Here is a 15,423-nt window from a genome sequence, read left to right on the forward strand (position 1 = left end):
AGTTACAACGATGAACAAAACATTTTTATTACATTGCAAAGTTATTGTGTGGTAGATTTTAGTTTCTTGGTGCAGTGAATATTTTGTGCAAGAGAAACAGTGGTTTGGATTTCCACATTACAAGAGTTCTTGCCCTTGGAGCCCCATAGCCTATGGCACTTGGAATTTTGCCTGAGGAAAGAAAACCAGTTCTATTCATAACATGTCTGTCATTAAGTCATAGCACAACCACATCATCATATCACAAAGAGCCACCTGGGGAGGGACAGCTTTTGTTTTTATTTCACAATCTGCAGATTAATTTGGAATATTAAGTGCTAATAGGTGTGAGCCATGAGTGAGTGTACATCCTACAGCAAAGCAGAAGCACACTTCTGGTTAGTAGGCATAACTGATATTTAGTTTTAAAACTGATAGTGTAGACATGGGCAGTCCTTATTAAAATATATCAACTATTCCTAATTAATAATATGACTGACAGCTGATCTAATATTTAATACTGCATTTAATTCTATGTTTCTGTTATAGTTCACATCATATCTCCGGTGTTTTGGCAGAGGCTGCCATCCAGCCTCACCACTTATTTCTGTTCTGCTCTGCAGCTACTTAAGTGACTCCCGTGTACCATCTCCAAGTGCCCTTTGACCTCTGCTCTCAATAGGGGACAGTAATTAAAGGCTGATTTCTCCTGCAGACTCTCAGCAGGATTAAATATTTCATCACCTCCCAACCCAGTGCTAAATAGAAGAGCTCTAAGGAATTGGGACACACCCACCAAGAGCAGAGGGGGATTTTCTAATGACACTACAAGCACCTCATGATAAACTATAGGGTTAAAGAGCACATGCTGTACACACAAGGGAATACTTAATCATCCAGTACCAACTGCTGGGAACAATTGATCATCTCCAGGGCTGTTTGTACAATGACTGCACAACTTAAGAGCGCATTCACTACAGTGGAGGGTTTTTTTCTGACAAAGATGTTTTTTCTGCTTGTTCTTGTAATAAAGTGGGCTGAGTGAAAATGTTCAGGGTCATTCAAACTCTACATCCTGCCTGGCTCTACCCAATGTCACTTTTACATGACATGTTAGAATTCAATGAATGAACTGAAAATGAACGACTAGTTAGATGTGAAGGCTGCACAATGTTTGAAATTGTTGTTTTAAAAGTAGTCGTATAAATTGAAAACTATTTTTGAGAAAACAAACTCCAGAGGACTGCAGTGTACATCTGTGTCATTTTTACTTTGTCTCCAGTGTGTTCATATAGAGTTCAAATCATGTTATTCTGTCATCAGTTTTCTTTGATCTACTGTAGTTTGTGTGTTATGTGTGTACAATCTGCAATCATTATGATTTGTAAAGGTGCTGTGACATATTTCCAGTAAACAAATGAAAGATGCATTTACATTTACATTTATATGTCATTTACATGAAGCATTGGCACATAGTGTGTATGACATGAAGTGGATCTGGATTTGCTAAATCATGTTCTGGAGGTTTAGGTTTAATTTAGTCTACACATCATTATGCACGGCAAGGTGACATGCTAAAAAGGCTACATGCAATAACAAGTCTTCTCCTTGCTAACAGAGTTTTCATGGTATTAATTTCTTTGACTTCAGACAAGTCTGTATTGCTTAGTTCCAAAAGAAATCCAGAGTCCAGGTACAATCAAGAAAAGAGAAACAATATTACCAGGTATGAATGCACAGCTTGGAATGAATTATTCAGCTACAGATCACATGTTTACACCATGTGCAGATGGGCCATCACTAAAACACACTGTGTATCCTGGAGGTTCAACAAACGTAATGGATGTTCCTCATTTGCAGAAATTTCTGAATCCATTTTTTTGTATTGCACTTTGTTTTGTTTTGTTTTTTTCCAGTGTGCAGTCCTCTTTTACTTGCACCCAGTGGCCCCTTGAATATATACAATTGTGAACAAAAGTTGACATACACCAGTTACAACCATGTATATCACGACAGGCTTGACTTCCAGTGACTCCTCAAACTCTTATTTTTCTGTTAAGGAATCAGTAAAATATGTGATTTCATCACAAAAAAACAATCATACGTTTTGGTTCTTTCATAGACTTACAGGTCTTCTGAAAACATGAAAAAATCTGCTGGGTCAAAAAAATATACATACAGCCATTCTACTTTTTGGTTTTGTTAGCCATCTTGAGCTTCTAGCAAACTTCTGGTTCTATCTTTGACCGTTCTTGACAGAATTGGTGCAGTTCAACTAAATGTGTTCACTTTCTGACACAGACTTGTTTCTCCAACACCTTTTAGGACTTTGGGGAGACCAGTCTGAAACCGCAATTGTAGCCTGATTTAGTAATTTCTTTACCATTTTTCATGTGTGTTTGGGGTTGTTGTCTTGTTTGAATGCCCAACTGCATCTAAGATCCAACCATCCTGCTGATGATTTTAGGTTTTGCTGAAGAATGTGGAAGCTTTCCTCCTTCTTCATTATTCCATTGACTTCTGTGGAAAGCACCAGTGTTGCATAATACTACCTCCACCATGCCTCGCAGTGGGTTTGGTGTTCTTGGGGTTAAAGGCCTCACCCTCTCTCCTTCAAACATATTACTGATCGTTGTAGGCTCTACTGTTAAATCTAACCACAGAACTGTCCATTAGAAGACCCTTTCCTTGTCCATGGGCTCAACAGCATGCTTGATTCAAGCCTGAGGGTGCTGCTGTAGTGGACAGGCGTCCTTCTTGCATGGCAGCCTCTCAGTCGATGGCTACACTTGTCTGTGGATGCTGATACCTGTGTTCCAGCAGCTTCTAAATCATTGCAGAAATGCTTTTTTTGGTGATTCTTGGTTAACTTTTGTTTATCCTGACCAACTGTCTCTCAGCAGCAGGGGATAGTTTGTGCTTTCGTTCTGATCGTAGCAATGACACAACTGCGCTATGCACTTTATACTTACAAACAATGGTTTGCACAGATGATTTTGGGATCTGTAGCTAATTTGAAATGGCTATGTGGAATGGGTTATATTTAAATGGCTCAGAGAAGTCAACAGCTGTAATCAATTGTTATCACCTTTAAGAGATTAAGAGACCATACCACCAAGAAAAAATGATCAACACAGCTTTACATCACCAAAACTGATAACTGAGGTTGCTGTATGTATATTTTTGACCCAGCAGATTGTGTTTCTTATTTCCAGAAGACCTGTAATAAATCTATGAAATAACCAAAATGTATGGTTGTTTTTTGTTAGAAAGATGCATGTGTTTCAATGCTTGTTGTAGAAAATTAAGAGTTAACTTTTGGTCACAACATTACCCACAAGATCATCATCCTTGCATGTGGGTTACCATACAAACAAAGCAGGGACCCACACATTAGAAAATTAGAAAACAGTGCAGAAAACAGAAAATCTTTAAAAACAGCAGCAACAACAACAACAAAAAACACATTTGAACAATATACATGATATTAATTAACTGGCTTATTTCTAAACATATGATACAGTTTTTGAAAAAATAGTGCTAAAATTTAAAAAACAAAACACTTTCTAGAACTAGAGCATGTCCAATTATTGTTTTTATTTATTCATTCGTGGATTCATTCAGCAGTTTGCACAATGCAAAGTAACTTTGTACAGTAGTCTGTGATAATAACTTGTTGTTTCCATGGTTCTTTTGGAAATGAAACACTAGTTCCCGCTCACGACTGGTTATTCTCCATGGCAGTTGTAAACAGAGTCTTTGTCACTCAGCGACTCAATAGGTTTAACAGGTGGATGCGCGATGCATACTAACATGAGCATCTATAAGACAGTCAGTCTCACCCTCGAGCTAAGTGGCCTCCTCAGAGACAATGTCATCTCTGTCAGAGGCACAGAGGGCTGCAGTTTTGATCTAGCTAAACACAAGGCTCGGATAGAGAGGAAATGGAAAGGGCCATTAACCTTTTCAGTTGGTGAATAATGAAAAAGCAAATAACGTCCTGTGTTACTGCTCATTTCTCTTGCACTGAGATGTTATTTATTTATTTTAATGGAGTTATTTGTTGAAATGTTTGAATGCACATTACAGTCAGTAAATGAATTACTTCATTCTAAATATGTTTTAAGGTTTTTGTAACACTTGTAAATAACATACACTACTGTTTAAAAGTTTGGAGTTACCCGGGTAACTTCATGTTTTCCATGAAAACTCACGCTTTTATTCATGTGCTAGCATAATTGCACACGGGTTTTCCAATCATCAATTAGCCTTTCAGCACCATTAGCTAACACAATGTAGCATTAGAACACAGGAGTGATGGTTGCTGGAAATGTTCCTCTGTACCCCTATGGAGATATTCCATTAAAAATCAGCCATTTCCAGCTAGAATAGTCATTTACCATATTAACAGTGTCTAGACTGTATTTCAGAATTATTTAATGTTATCTTCATTAAAAAAAAAGCTTTTCATTCAAAAATAAAGATATTTTTAAGTGACCTCAAACTTTTGACTGGGACTGTTCATTCTTTATTTCAGTTCTTATGTAGGCAAGGTCACGCATTTTCCCTAATAATAATAATAATAATAATAATAATAATAATAATTCTAAATAAATTCTTATTTGTTTGTGCCTTCCAAAACACCCAAGGATGCTTTACAAAACATCAGGCACAATAGCACAGTAGTAAAGCAACAACAGTCAGATCAACATGAATGTCATGAGCAGATTCTGACTGACTTCTTCTAGTGACATTATTCTCAACACTTTTTGACTGCTGAAAACTATACCGTGTGGAAATAGTCTTTTGCAAATCCATCCGTGGGGTTATTGAGATTGGAGTTAAAAACTGCAAATAAAATTACTTTGGGGACCTAACACAGAGATCAGCTAACCTAGCCGTGAGTCTGGTAAGAAAAGTATTAGACATGTTTTATGTAGGGCACTGCTTAAGCTAATTAATTCTTGCTTTAAGCCAGTGGGTTGAATTCCGACTTGTGCGCACCAAAATATGAACCGTTGGTTGCAAAATGTTGCAGTTTTCAAAAAAAAGAAAACAGCTAGATTATTTTTAGAGAGTTAAAATGACTCGGTAATTGTTTTTTTTTTGTTTGTTTTTTTAGCACAGATGATGAGTGGACTGTATACAACAACCTTACATTATCAGTAGGCATATTGCCAAAGTATGTTAGTATATTCATTTTATCTTGGCACTGATCTCAATCAGATATATATATGATTAAACTTTTAATGAGCAAAACTGGAAATGAAAAGATGACGCATGCAGTATTCATTATATAATAGTCCTCTGAATTAAAAGAGTTTCTAGAGCCTGGGTTTACTCAGAGATTTGGAGCTTTGCAACATTTATGTCTTTGCCATTCATTAAGCATTTTACACTGGTAACGCTAACTGGCAAAACATAAAACTACTTGGATTGCCAATTGCGTTCTACAAGTGCCTGCTTGGCCCATAGGAGTCTGTTAATTCTGTTTGTGTCTTGTGTTTGCAGTGCGTACCAGGTGGTGGTGGAGGAGGAACGTCCACGCAGAGCACGAGGCACAGCAGAAATCTTGCGCTGCTACCCAGTTCCCATTCATTTTCAGAACGCCACGCTCTTAAATTCACAGTACTACTTCACTGCTCAGTTTCCTGCTGCTGGCATCCACTCACCCCAACCATTCACTGTGGGGGACAACAAGACCTACAATGGTTATTGGAACGCCCCTCTACTGCCACAGAAGAGCTACAGTATCTACTACCAGGCTGTCAGCACAGCCAACGGGGTGGGTGTTAGTTTTGTTATTTCATTCCATTTTTTTAAATTCATGCCAGTTACACGAAAGCTACACTCTTGCTCCAAATGAATATTTTTTTGTTTGTTTTTTAAAAGTCTGATCCATTGCTTACTAACAAGTGATGAAAAATAGAGTGCATTTAACTCTTTGATGCGCAGTGTGGGTCAGGAGATACCTGTTTTCCAAAGGATTTAGGTGTCTTTTGACCCATGTTGCACATCAAAGGTTTAATGTATTTTTTAGAATTTTACACACAAAGCAGATATTCAGTTTCTGTGACTTACATTGTAATAATTATCTGTGATTATATACACTACAAGTCAAAAAATTGGACACATCTTCTCAATCAATAGTTTTTATTTAATTATTTTATACATTGTAGATTAATATTAAAACTATAAAAGAATGTGTATGGAATTATGTTGTAAACAAAAAAGTGTTAATCTTCAGTATTACTCTACAGTGTAGAAAATAATACAAATAAATAAAAAGCATTGAATGAGGAGGCGTGTCCAAACTTTTGACTGGTAGTGTATGTATGTATGTATGTATATGTATAAAGCATTCGTATAAGCAGACATACAGTGGGTACGGAAAGTATTCAGACCCCTTGAAATTTTCACTCTCTGTGTCATTGCAGCCATTTGCCAAAATCAAAAAAGTTCATTTTATTTCTCATTAATGTACACTCAGCACCCCATCTTGACAGAAAAAACAGAAATGTAGAAATTTTTGCTAATTTATTAAAAAAGAAAAACTGAAATATCACATAGTCAGAAGTATTCAGACCCTTTGCAGCGACATTCATATTTAACTCACATGCTGTCCATTTCTTCTGATCCTCCTCGAGATGGTTCTGCTTCTTTATTGGAGTCCAGCTGTGTTTAATTAAACTGATTGGACTTGATTAGGAAAGGCACACACCTGTCTATATAAGACCTTACAGCTCACAGTGCATGTCAGAGCAAATGAGAATCATGAGGTTGAAGGAACTGCTCAAGGAGCTCAGAGACAGAATTGTGGCAAGGCACAGATCTGGCCAAGGTTACAAAAGAATTTCTGCAGCACTCAATGATATATATATATATATATATATATATATATATATATATATATATATACACACACACACACACACACACACAAATACAGTCAACTGTTTCAACTTAGCAACGAGATAATTACATTAGCATAACTGAGAGAACCACTAATTTGTTTTCTTAATTTAATCAAGTACAAGGCCTGAAAATCAAACTATTGCATACAATTTGAAACTGAATATAGGTTGTGAAAATTGTAATTATTTTTTCTTTTATTTTAGCTTTCTTAATGCAACATACTGTGCAGCTTTGTCAAAGTTGGACTTTCCTTTTAAATCTAATGCATATCCACTATAAAAAAGTACATTAAACACTGCTAAACTCAAGGTTGAATTTAATGAGAATAAATGGCTGACTGACGGATTCACTGACTAGGTGACTCAATGGCACTGAAGCAGAGCGTTGCAGAGCTCCCTGACTACACAGACACATGCATGCAACAAGCGCAACTTCATGCCGCCTCTGATAGATGTGGCAGTACTCTGTGGATTATACCAACAGCAGTGTCTGGTCTTAATAGGCTACAGCAAGGTCATGCTTGGAATGCAGGGCTCTGTATCGTGACATGCTCTCTCCCTCCATTACTGTGGCCCTGTTCTCCTGCCTTTTCCACTAGAACTTTATGCCAAATGCCAGACAAGCCTTTGATCAACGGCATTTAAGAGAAGCCATTGTCCCAGCAGCAGCTAAGAGTGGGAGTCAGGGAACAACAATGGGGTTACCAATCGCACAGGTCGCAGCCTCTGTCATCAAGTGGCACGGCATGTCCCTCCCTCCACGGAACCACAGCAGACAGCTCGATGGCAACTTCAGCAGCCCCACCGATTGTGGTCCTGAATGAGAATCACCATAAACAGCCTCCTTGAGAAACACCAGCATGTCTTTAAGGAGGCAATACAAATAACTCGTAACACAGGGTTGAATCCAATTAGCAAGTTTGCTCTTGAGAGTAAAACACTGGCAGTTTGAAGCCTTCCAGGGCAAATCAGTGAGTCGTGTGAGTTGGCTTCTTTCAACAAACAAAATAAGAGCACTGTTGGCGTCGCACAACACTCTATCTATGTGATGAGGGCATTTCTGACGTTATTTTTACATTTAGTGTTTTGATTCGCAGCAGCCAAATGCATTCTCTGTTATTTAGCCTTCACTGTCAATAGACGGTCCTGAAAGTCTTAATTAATACCTCATCATTTGGGTATGATTTATCTCTGCCTTTTAAACAAATTAGCACTTAGAGAAAATGTGCGCCATCCATACCTAGAATTCTTTTAGCTTTCTGTTCATCTGACAGCTTAAAAGCAGTAGTAAGGAGAATGTACATGCGGCCAAGATTAAATGATGTCTTTTCCTCCACTTTTTTCTCTTCATTATGCCCCTCATAGCCTCTAAATGTTGCCTCTTTCATATGTCCATTGCTCATTGGACAGCTGGACTAGGGCAAACACAGCGATGCAGCACTTGTCTTGTGTGTTGTATTGCTTATAGCCTCCTTGTTCCTGTCTGTGTTCTTTTCCTTGTTCACCAGACTATTGTTTACAACAAACTTCCCTGCCAGCAGCGAGAGCAGTGTTTTTTTTTGTTTTGTTTTTTCCCCCGTGTTGTTGAAGGCTGTTGTCAGAGCTCAAACTCCATTACATATTCAGAAAGTCTCCCTGACGTGTCATTTTGGAGCCCTTCATGCTGGGTTGGTGTCGCTTGTCACAGGGCTCTGGTTTCTCCACAGTGGCTGACCACCTTGAGCCGCAAGCTCCGACAGATCGCTGTTGGCTGACAAATCAGCAGCTCAGCACCACTAATCTGTGATGTGGGCCCTCTCGCTTAACTGCATTTTGTGTCACAGTCACTGAGCTCAACAGATGATAGGGGACAGCATGGAGCTGGCCAAGCAGTTTTGTTGTAACCATGTTTTCTTTGATAGGTGTTGTTGCTGCCATAAGTGTGTCTTTGTGTGTGTGTTTGTGTTTTATAATAGCCTCTGATCTTCCTTTTTTGTTTCCCTTTCCATTTTCCCCTTTTGTCTGTTTGTATAGGAGACCAAAATCGACTGTGTTCGGGTTGCCACCAAAGGTAAGACTGGATCAAATTGAATGAATATACTTGCAACATACAGCTCCTAGCCTCACGTGCATTAGATTTCTGAAAACTAACATGACATGTTTTTTTTTTTTGACATGAGAATAATCTAAACAGGCTGCCATGTCTCACTCTTAATTAAATCACATGGAAACTTTGTTAGTTTTACTGTGTGACTCAAAAGACAAAACAACGCAGTATAGTTTTCACATGAATTTGCTCAATATATTGATAAAGAAACATGTGTTTTTCCATGACTGGGAGGCAGCCTGTGTGCCCACGGAGGTCTGTAGGTACTTAGCTATGCTGCCTGAACGTCCTGCTCCACACATTAAGGGTGATGAAGTCTAAGCGCCATTGATCTGGGAGCAGAATTGATAAGGCCTAAGGGAGCCGTAGTCACACTCCACTGTGGGCAGTGGGAGGCCCTCTCACATGCCCTGACAGTCTTGTGTATTCTGTAGTTTGCTTGCAGCTCCACTATAGATTTGATGTGAAGTTCCAGATGTCTCTATCTTCATGGCTCAATAGGCTGAAGCCAGGTACCACATGCTCGAATTGTAAGGATCATAGGAGCAATTTATTACCTGAAGGAATACATTTTACTGCACTACATTAACCGCACAACTATATTAACCTGTGTGAAATGATTGGAATTGCTAACTTTGCCGAACAAACTTCTTTTTAATCCTGTATTGGATATCTTTGTCTGGCTCATGTGTTGCATGATGACGGGACCTGTTGTTATGGCTGTTTTCAGCTTCAGTGTGGCCTCTCTGTCTTTGTCTCTTTTTACTGCATGCCATCCTGGATCCACTGACTATACTCAGCCGCCATACTCGTGACTCAGCTGACAACCCCCTACATCCGCATCGCCCCAGCGGCAGGTGACAACCAACTAACAGGTCAGACCCGAAGCTTTCTGCGCATCCTTTGACCATCTTCGTTATTCGCGCCACACTTGGGTTTTACACGCTGCATGTTTAATGGGGAGGCCATACTCGCGATTTCATCAACAGGAAAACAAATAAATAGAATGTTGCATGTTTTCAATTGAGTTTATCGTCCTGCTATTTGCATGGAATCATTACAGTTGAATCAAAGACTTGCAGACACTGTCTTCTACCTTCATCTTCTCAGCAGTACTGGCCATGAAAGACCTATTTGTGGTGCGACTGTCATTTGATGTGTCAATGCTGGAGATGTTTGACAGAAGTTAATCCCTTTTCATGAATATTTCTCATTATTTGTGGGAGATTAAGTCTGGGTTGGTGTTGGTTGTTGCAGCTGTGACAACTGTAAACATAAAAGGACGCTGAAGTGTAACTATTCAAATTCTGCTCAGTTTCTCCGTGTCGTGCATGAATCCTCAAGTTCTCTCAGGCTGGAATGAAAGAATACTGATTTGTGGCAGCGCACGTACAGCACTCGAAGCTCAACCAGGGATTTGACACTGACAGCATATGTGTAAGATTAGCCTGTAACAATATATTGTGACAAAATCAACTCCATCAGTCTAGACATGATGATGTCACCGGTCTTGACAGCCTCCACTGCTCCGTCTTAAAAACTTATATTTTTAAACTAAAGCAGTTGATAGCTGCTGATAACAGCCCACCACAATATGTCACAGCCAGCCTAGGATGGATATTTACCTTTTTGATAGGGAGAGAAAATGGCAACGCTGAAGAGAGAAGGATGCTTGTACTAAAAGATTTGTCTGACATAACAATTTATCATTTTAAATTTACATCTGGTGACAAGGAATAATGGTGTTGTTCAGGTGGACAGCTGGGATTCCAGCTACGTTGCCTGCCTCAGAGTGCTTCTTATCACTTCCCAAGGAGCAGATGTTGTTAAAACCAACTGCTTTTTTTTCTGTCTCCCTCTCTCTTTGTGCCTCTCATTGTTGGCTATCTCCTTCTGAGCTGAAATTTAATGTTTTGGTTATTTCAGGCGTTTTTATCTTCTTGGGTATTATCTTTCATGCCCTGCATCCCGCATTTTTCTACAGCCCAGCAACCATTTGCCCCAAATGTGATTAACCAAGGGTAAAAATGCTATGCACTTATCTCTGAGTGCAGCTTGATCCACAAAGTGCTGATGCCCACTAAGGATGGAAGTAAAGGTGGAGTCTTCAGGACAACAGGGAGTCACTTGCTTGTAGGATAAGCATGACCCTGTGCCAATAAATGCGTATTAATAATTGTCATCCACAGAATGTCAGTGTATCGATTAATGCACCTCAGTCATCCATGCAATCAAATCAATGAGAGGAAACACTGAATTTATAGAACTATGTGGAGAACAACCACAAAGGATTGTGAAATTTTACTCTTTTTTCGGCCCTTTCTACTGTTTGATCCGTATGCATTTTGTCTTTCTTCAGGAGCTGCCACTCACAAACCTGATGCAGTGGAACCAGAGAAACAAACAGACCACACGGTGAAGATTGCAGGGGTTATTGCTGGTATTCTACTGTTCATCATCATCTTCTTAGGAGTGGTACTCCTCATGAAGAAAAGGTAAGCTTTTTTTTTCTCCATACTCATTAAAATACTATTTCAGATTTGTGGAAGAGATTGAATGTACTTCTGTGGTGCTCACAAATACGTAGTTTCTGTTTGATCATTTTGTATATTTCTCCCTCAAACGGTATCATTGTCGGTGTCATTGTAAATAATTAATTTGATTATGTTGATACGCCCCATTAGGGCTGTTTACAGCCATGAGATACAGTGTGCCATGAAAAATTAATCCCTTTCTACGGCACCCTCAAACAAATGTGCAGTGCTTCAGTGACATTGAAATGGGAATAGAAAAAATGTTTTTGAGTCCCGTGGTATGGAGAGAGGCGGGGAGGAGATAAGAAGGAAAATATGATGAAAGGCTCTAAAGGAAAGAGGATGGCCATATAGCTAAAGGCGAAGTTTACATTAGCCCTGGACCCCATACTGGTGAGAGGTCCTTTGTACAGATCCGCGCAATCAGGCAAGCTCAAGCTCAGCAAATATCAACCCTCTTTTGCCCACAGTGTGTGTTGAAATAATACAATGTCAGTTTCTGCAGATTTCTTGGATGGAGAAGTTGGGTTCTTCAGTACTCTTTGTATAAAGAATACAATTCTCAGTGAAACTTAGTATACATACTATTTTATTTTCCCTTAAATAATGTCTTGGATTGTGTGAAAAGCAGTGGAGTTGATGCAGTAGAACACGTCTGCAGTTATGCTCTAATTAATTATGAGTATATATATATATATATATATATATATACATATATATATAAACAGTCACTATATCTATGCTTATTTTTGACAGTAATATAAGATCCTTCATTTTCTGCAGCACGTTCTCTCTGTGTAGCACAGCAATCAGTGGGTGGATGTGAAAATCAGCACACAGTAATGGAATTGTGTTCAATTAGCCTTAATCAAACGAGAGATGGAGATGACTTCATTGGTTGAATTTTGTGTAATTTACTGTTATCGACAGGGAATAAGGGTTGTGTTTAGACATTCAAACCACTCATTAAGTTTAAACCGTGGAGGTCAGATGTTGTATTTTTTATAGGTGCATGAAGTTACAAGGTTATAAGAAGGGTTTTAGTGAAACCATGGTTGCCTTCTCTTCGTCAGCACGTGCTGTAGACTTGCTTAGTGTGAATTTAACCAGGGTTTTTACTGTACTGTACTGCGACTCCCCTTACAAAGCATGACATGACTCCAAGCGATCACCTTTGCCCTCACGATCACTAGTTTACCTCCACGTATGCCACCATATCTGATTTTGTTCATTTCTACTCTTTTTTCAAACATTAATATATTTTTACTTTTTCTTTCCTTTTCATTCCATCCCCTCCCCTCCTCCACTGCTTAAATCCTACCACCACCCCACTCGGCAGAAGAACCTATCACTCCTACACTTACTACCTGTAAGTAACCACTTTGTGTAATGTTAGTGCCATGCTTCTCACCCACACACTGTTTTCCATGCATGCAAAGAGCCATGTCATCCTCCTCCTGCCCAGAGCTATTACAGAGGCCCAACTGTAATCTCTGCTGGAGGAACGGAGGACGCCACTCCATTGCGTCTCATGATGAGCACATCACACTGTATGTCATATTGGCATAACTTCTGACAAAAGCAGACAGACGCAGCTACACCCCCACAAAATAAACCCATCACTGAGATGCTATTGCATACATAATCTCTGCTAGACTTTCAAGGAGTTTGTGTATCAAATGATGAACTAAACTGGCTTAATGACTTTACGACTGCCAAACTCATCTTGTGAAAGGAAAAAAAAAAATCAATCCAGCAACTACTGCATTTTTTCTGAGTGTAAATTTTTCATTTGCCTCCAATGATTTCATCTCTGTTGACTTGTCAAAGCTAGCTTGTTTGAAGTGCCTATCACTATCTATCAGTGCATCTGTGCTTAGGTTGTGCCCAGAACTTCAATGAGTTAGACCAAATATTTCACATTTTGTGCGCTTTTCTATATACTCTGCTGAAATGCAATCAATAACTCTATGTTGGATTAACTAGATTTCTGAGTTATTTGATACTTAAAATTTGAGCATGAGCTAACAGGTTTACCTCACCAATTTGGCTCCATGTGCATGTGGTAATTTGTAGTTTTTCTCTACCCCGACTCCATTCTCTCACTCTGTCATCAAACCATCTCAGCTCTCATGATTTTTCTCTCCTTTTTTCCCCCAGCATGTTTTTTTTTTCTTGTTAATGCACGTCCATCCCATTGATTCTATGGCGATGGTGGAGTTGCATCTTTAGCTGACAAGATGTTTGCATCGCTACTACACAAGCCTATGTGATCACAGAGTAACCTCTTTTCAATTCCAATGTCTCAAGTATCATTAAACAGTAGCTATAGTGCTGATTTAGACGCTCTTAATATAACAGATGATTCCACATCTCGCTGCTGAATGGTAAAGAAGATTATTCTGCAGCTCTGCCTTCCCCGCTGTAGCTCATAGGCTCCCTCTGTACGGTCTTTGTGATGGATGCCGACTAATCTGTCTTGAGATGACTGTGATCAGAGAAGAGAATGGAAGCTGCCTCAGATCAAAGAACATCTCAGCATACACCTGGAGATAATACTACTCTGAATACTCTACGTGTCACTCATGTTAGATCACAGCTGCCGTGAATGGAAAACCCCAATGACTTAGAGGAGTGGTGTCTTCAAAGCTGAGTGCATACAATGATCAAGCTAAGCAGGAAAAGATCGGTTAGTATAGTGAAATAATAAAAATAGAAGTTTTCTGTTTTGGTCATTTTATTCTTGCATCCATGTGTTCACTGGTTTAATGCAAGTTTATAAACGAGGAGGGCCTAGGGAGCAGAAGGACTAGTAGTGAGTGCTCGAGCCAGTGCATACATACATGATTTTGTAGTTCTTCAACATGTGTACAATTACAAGTAAATCCAATATTTCCATTGTCTAATTTTAGATGTGGGTTTCTAAGACCTTATTGCTTAAAGATGGGTCTGTTTACTTTAATTGGCAGGTTTTAGATTATCCAAATTAGGACAGTTTGACTCCAAACACTGAACAGAATGTGTTTGAGTAGATGCACGTGTGACATTAGCAACACCATGTCCACCTTGTTTGCTATTTTCCTGTGTCAAAATAAATTGGGGGTTTGCGGTTACGACTTGACGAAAAGGAAAGGAGAAGGCTGATGAATGCAGTGACTCCTCCCGCAAGCTGTCAAGATAGCAACATGATATACAGTTAGGTAAGATGAAGGACTAATGATCCCCTTGGGGAAATGTGCTATGACAGCAACAAATACTAACAGATACACAAAATATAAAAAAATACAGTTTGGAAATGTCGGAATAAATAACACCGGAGCAGATGTATGAAAATGGAAACACCTTTTTATGATTTCACGAGATATTTTTATTTCATCTTTTAACTCTTCACAGTACGACTGTAACAAGCGACACCTCTGAGCAACTGCTGTGATGAAATGTCTAACCTGCCAAAGCGTCATAAAATTTTCTTGCAAGATACCTATTTGAACAATTTATTCATGAATAGCTTGAGGGACAATGAATGTAATGATGATTAGACTGATTTGTATTCACCCAGCTCTCTGCTACTGCCGTTTGATTTGTTCTATGGATCTGTGACGCGCTGCGAGAGAATAATCTTAAATAACATCTTTCATTTTCAACTCTGTCGACTTTTGTTGCAGTAAATTATTGAAAGTAAGAGTGTAGCAATAACTTTGCTGTTAAATACATTGGAATATTCAGCACCAGGCCTGCATCACTAAGTACAATAAATCTGTGTGTTACAGCTGTACATTATGAGTAACTGAGAGAAAATGTCAGAACTCCCAATCCTCTCATCTCATGCTTGTATCTCCGTCGTGTCATAAGTGGGAGAATGGATAGGGTGCATGTCAGCTAACTGGGAAGAACCCTCATTTTCACTTTC

The 15,423-nt window shown here is 39.1% G+C and overlaps 1 protein-coding gene across 5 annotated transcripts in view; it reads left to right on the forward strand.

Annotated features, from left to right (window-relative positions):
- The window catches only part of LOC110957685 (protein tyrosine phosphatase receptor type M), a 188,290-nt gene that overhangs the window by 110,548 nt on the left and 62,319 nt on the right, over positions 1-15,423 (forward strand). For 4 of the 5 annotated variants that reach the window (XM_051953453.1, XM_051953454.1, XM_051953452.1 and 1 more), the window contains 5 exons: positions 5,491-5,764; positions 8,907-8,943; positions 9,780-9,854; positions 11,339-11,474; positions 12,853-12,882. In XM_051953453.1, coding sequence (XP_051809413.1) covers positions 5,491-5,764; positions 8,907-8,943; positions 9,780-9,854; positions 11,339-11,474; positions 12,853-12,882 — 552 coding nt within the window. The remainder of the gene's footprint in view (positions 1-5,490; positions 5,765-8,906; positions 8,944-9,779; positions 9,855-11,338; positions 11,475-12,852; positions 12,883-15,423) is intronic. The other variant, XM_051953455.1, reaches the window with a different exon arrangement.

This window comes from Acanthochromis polyacanthus, chromosome 9 (assembly GCF_021347895.1).
Source record: "Acanthochromis polyacanthus isolate Apoly-LR-REF ecotype Palm Island chromosome 9, KAUST_Apoly_ChrSc, whole genome shotgun sequence".
Lineage (NCBI taxonomy): Eukaryota > Metazoa > Chordata > Actinopteri > Pomacentridae > Acanthochromis > Acanthochromis polyacanthus.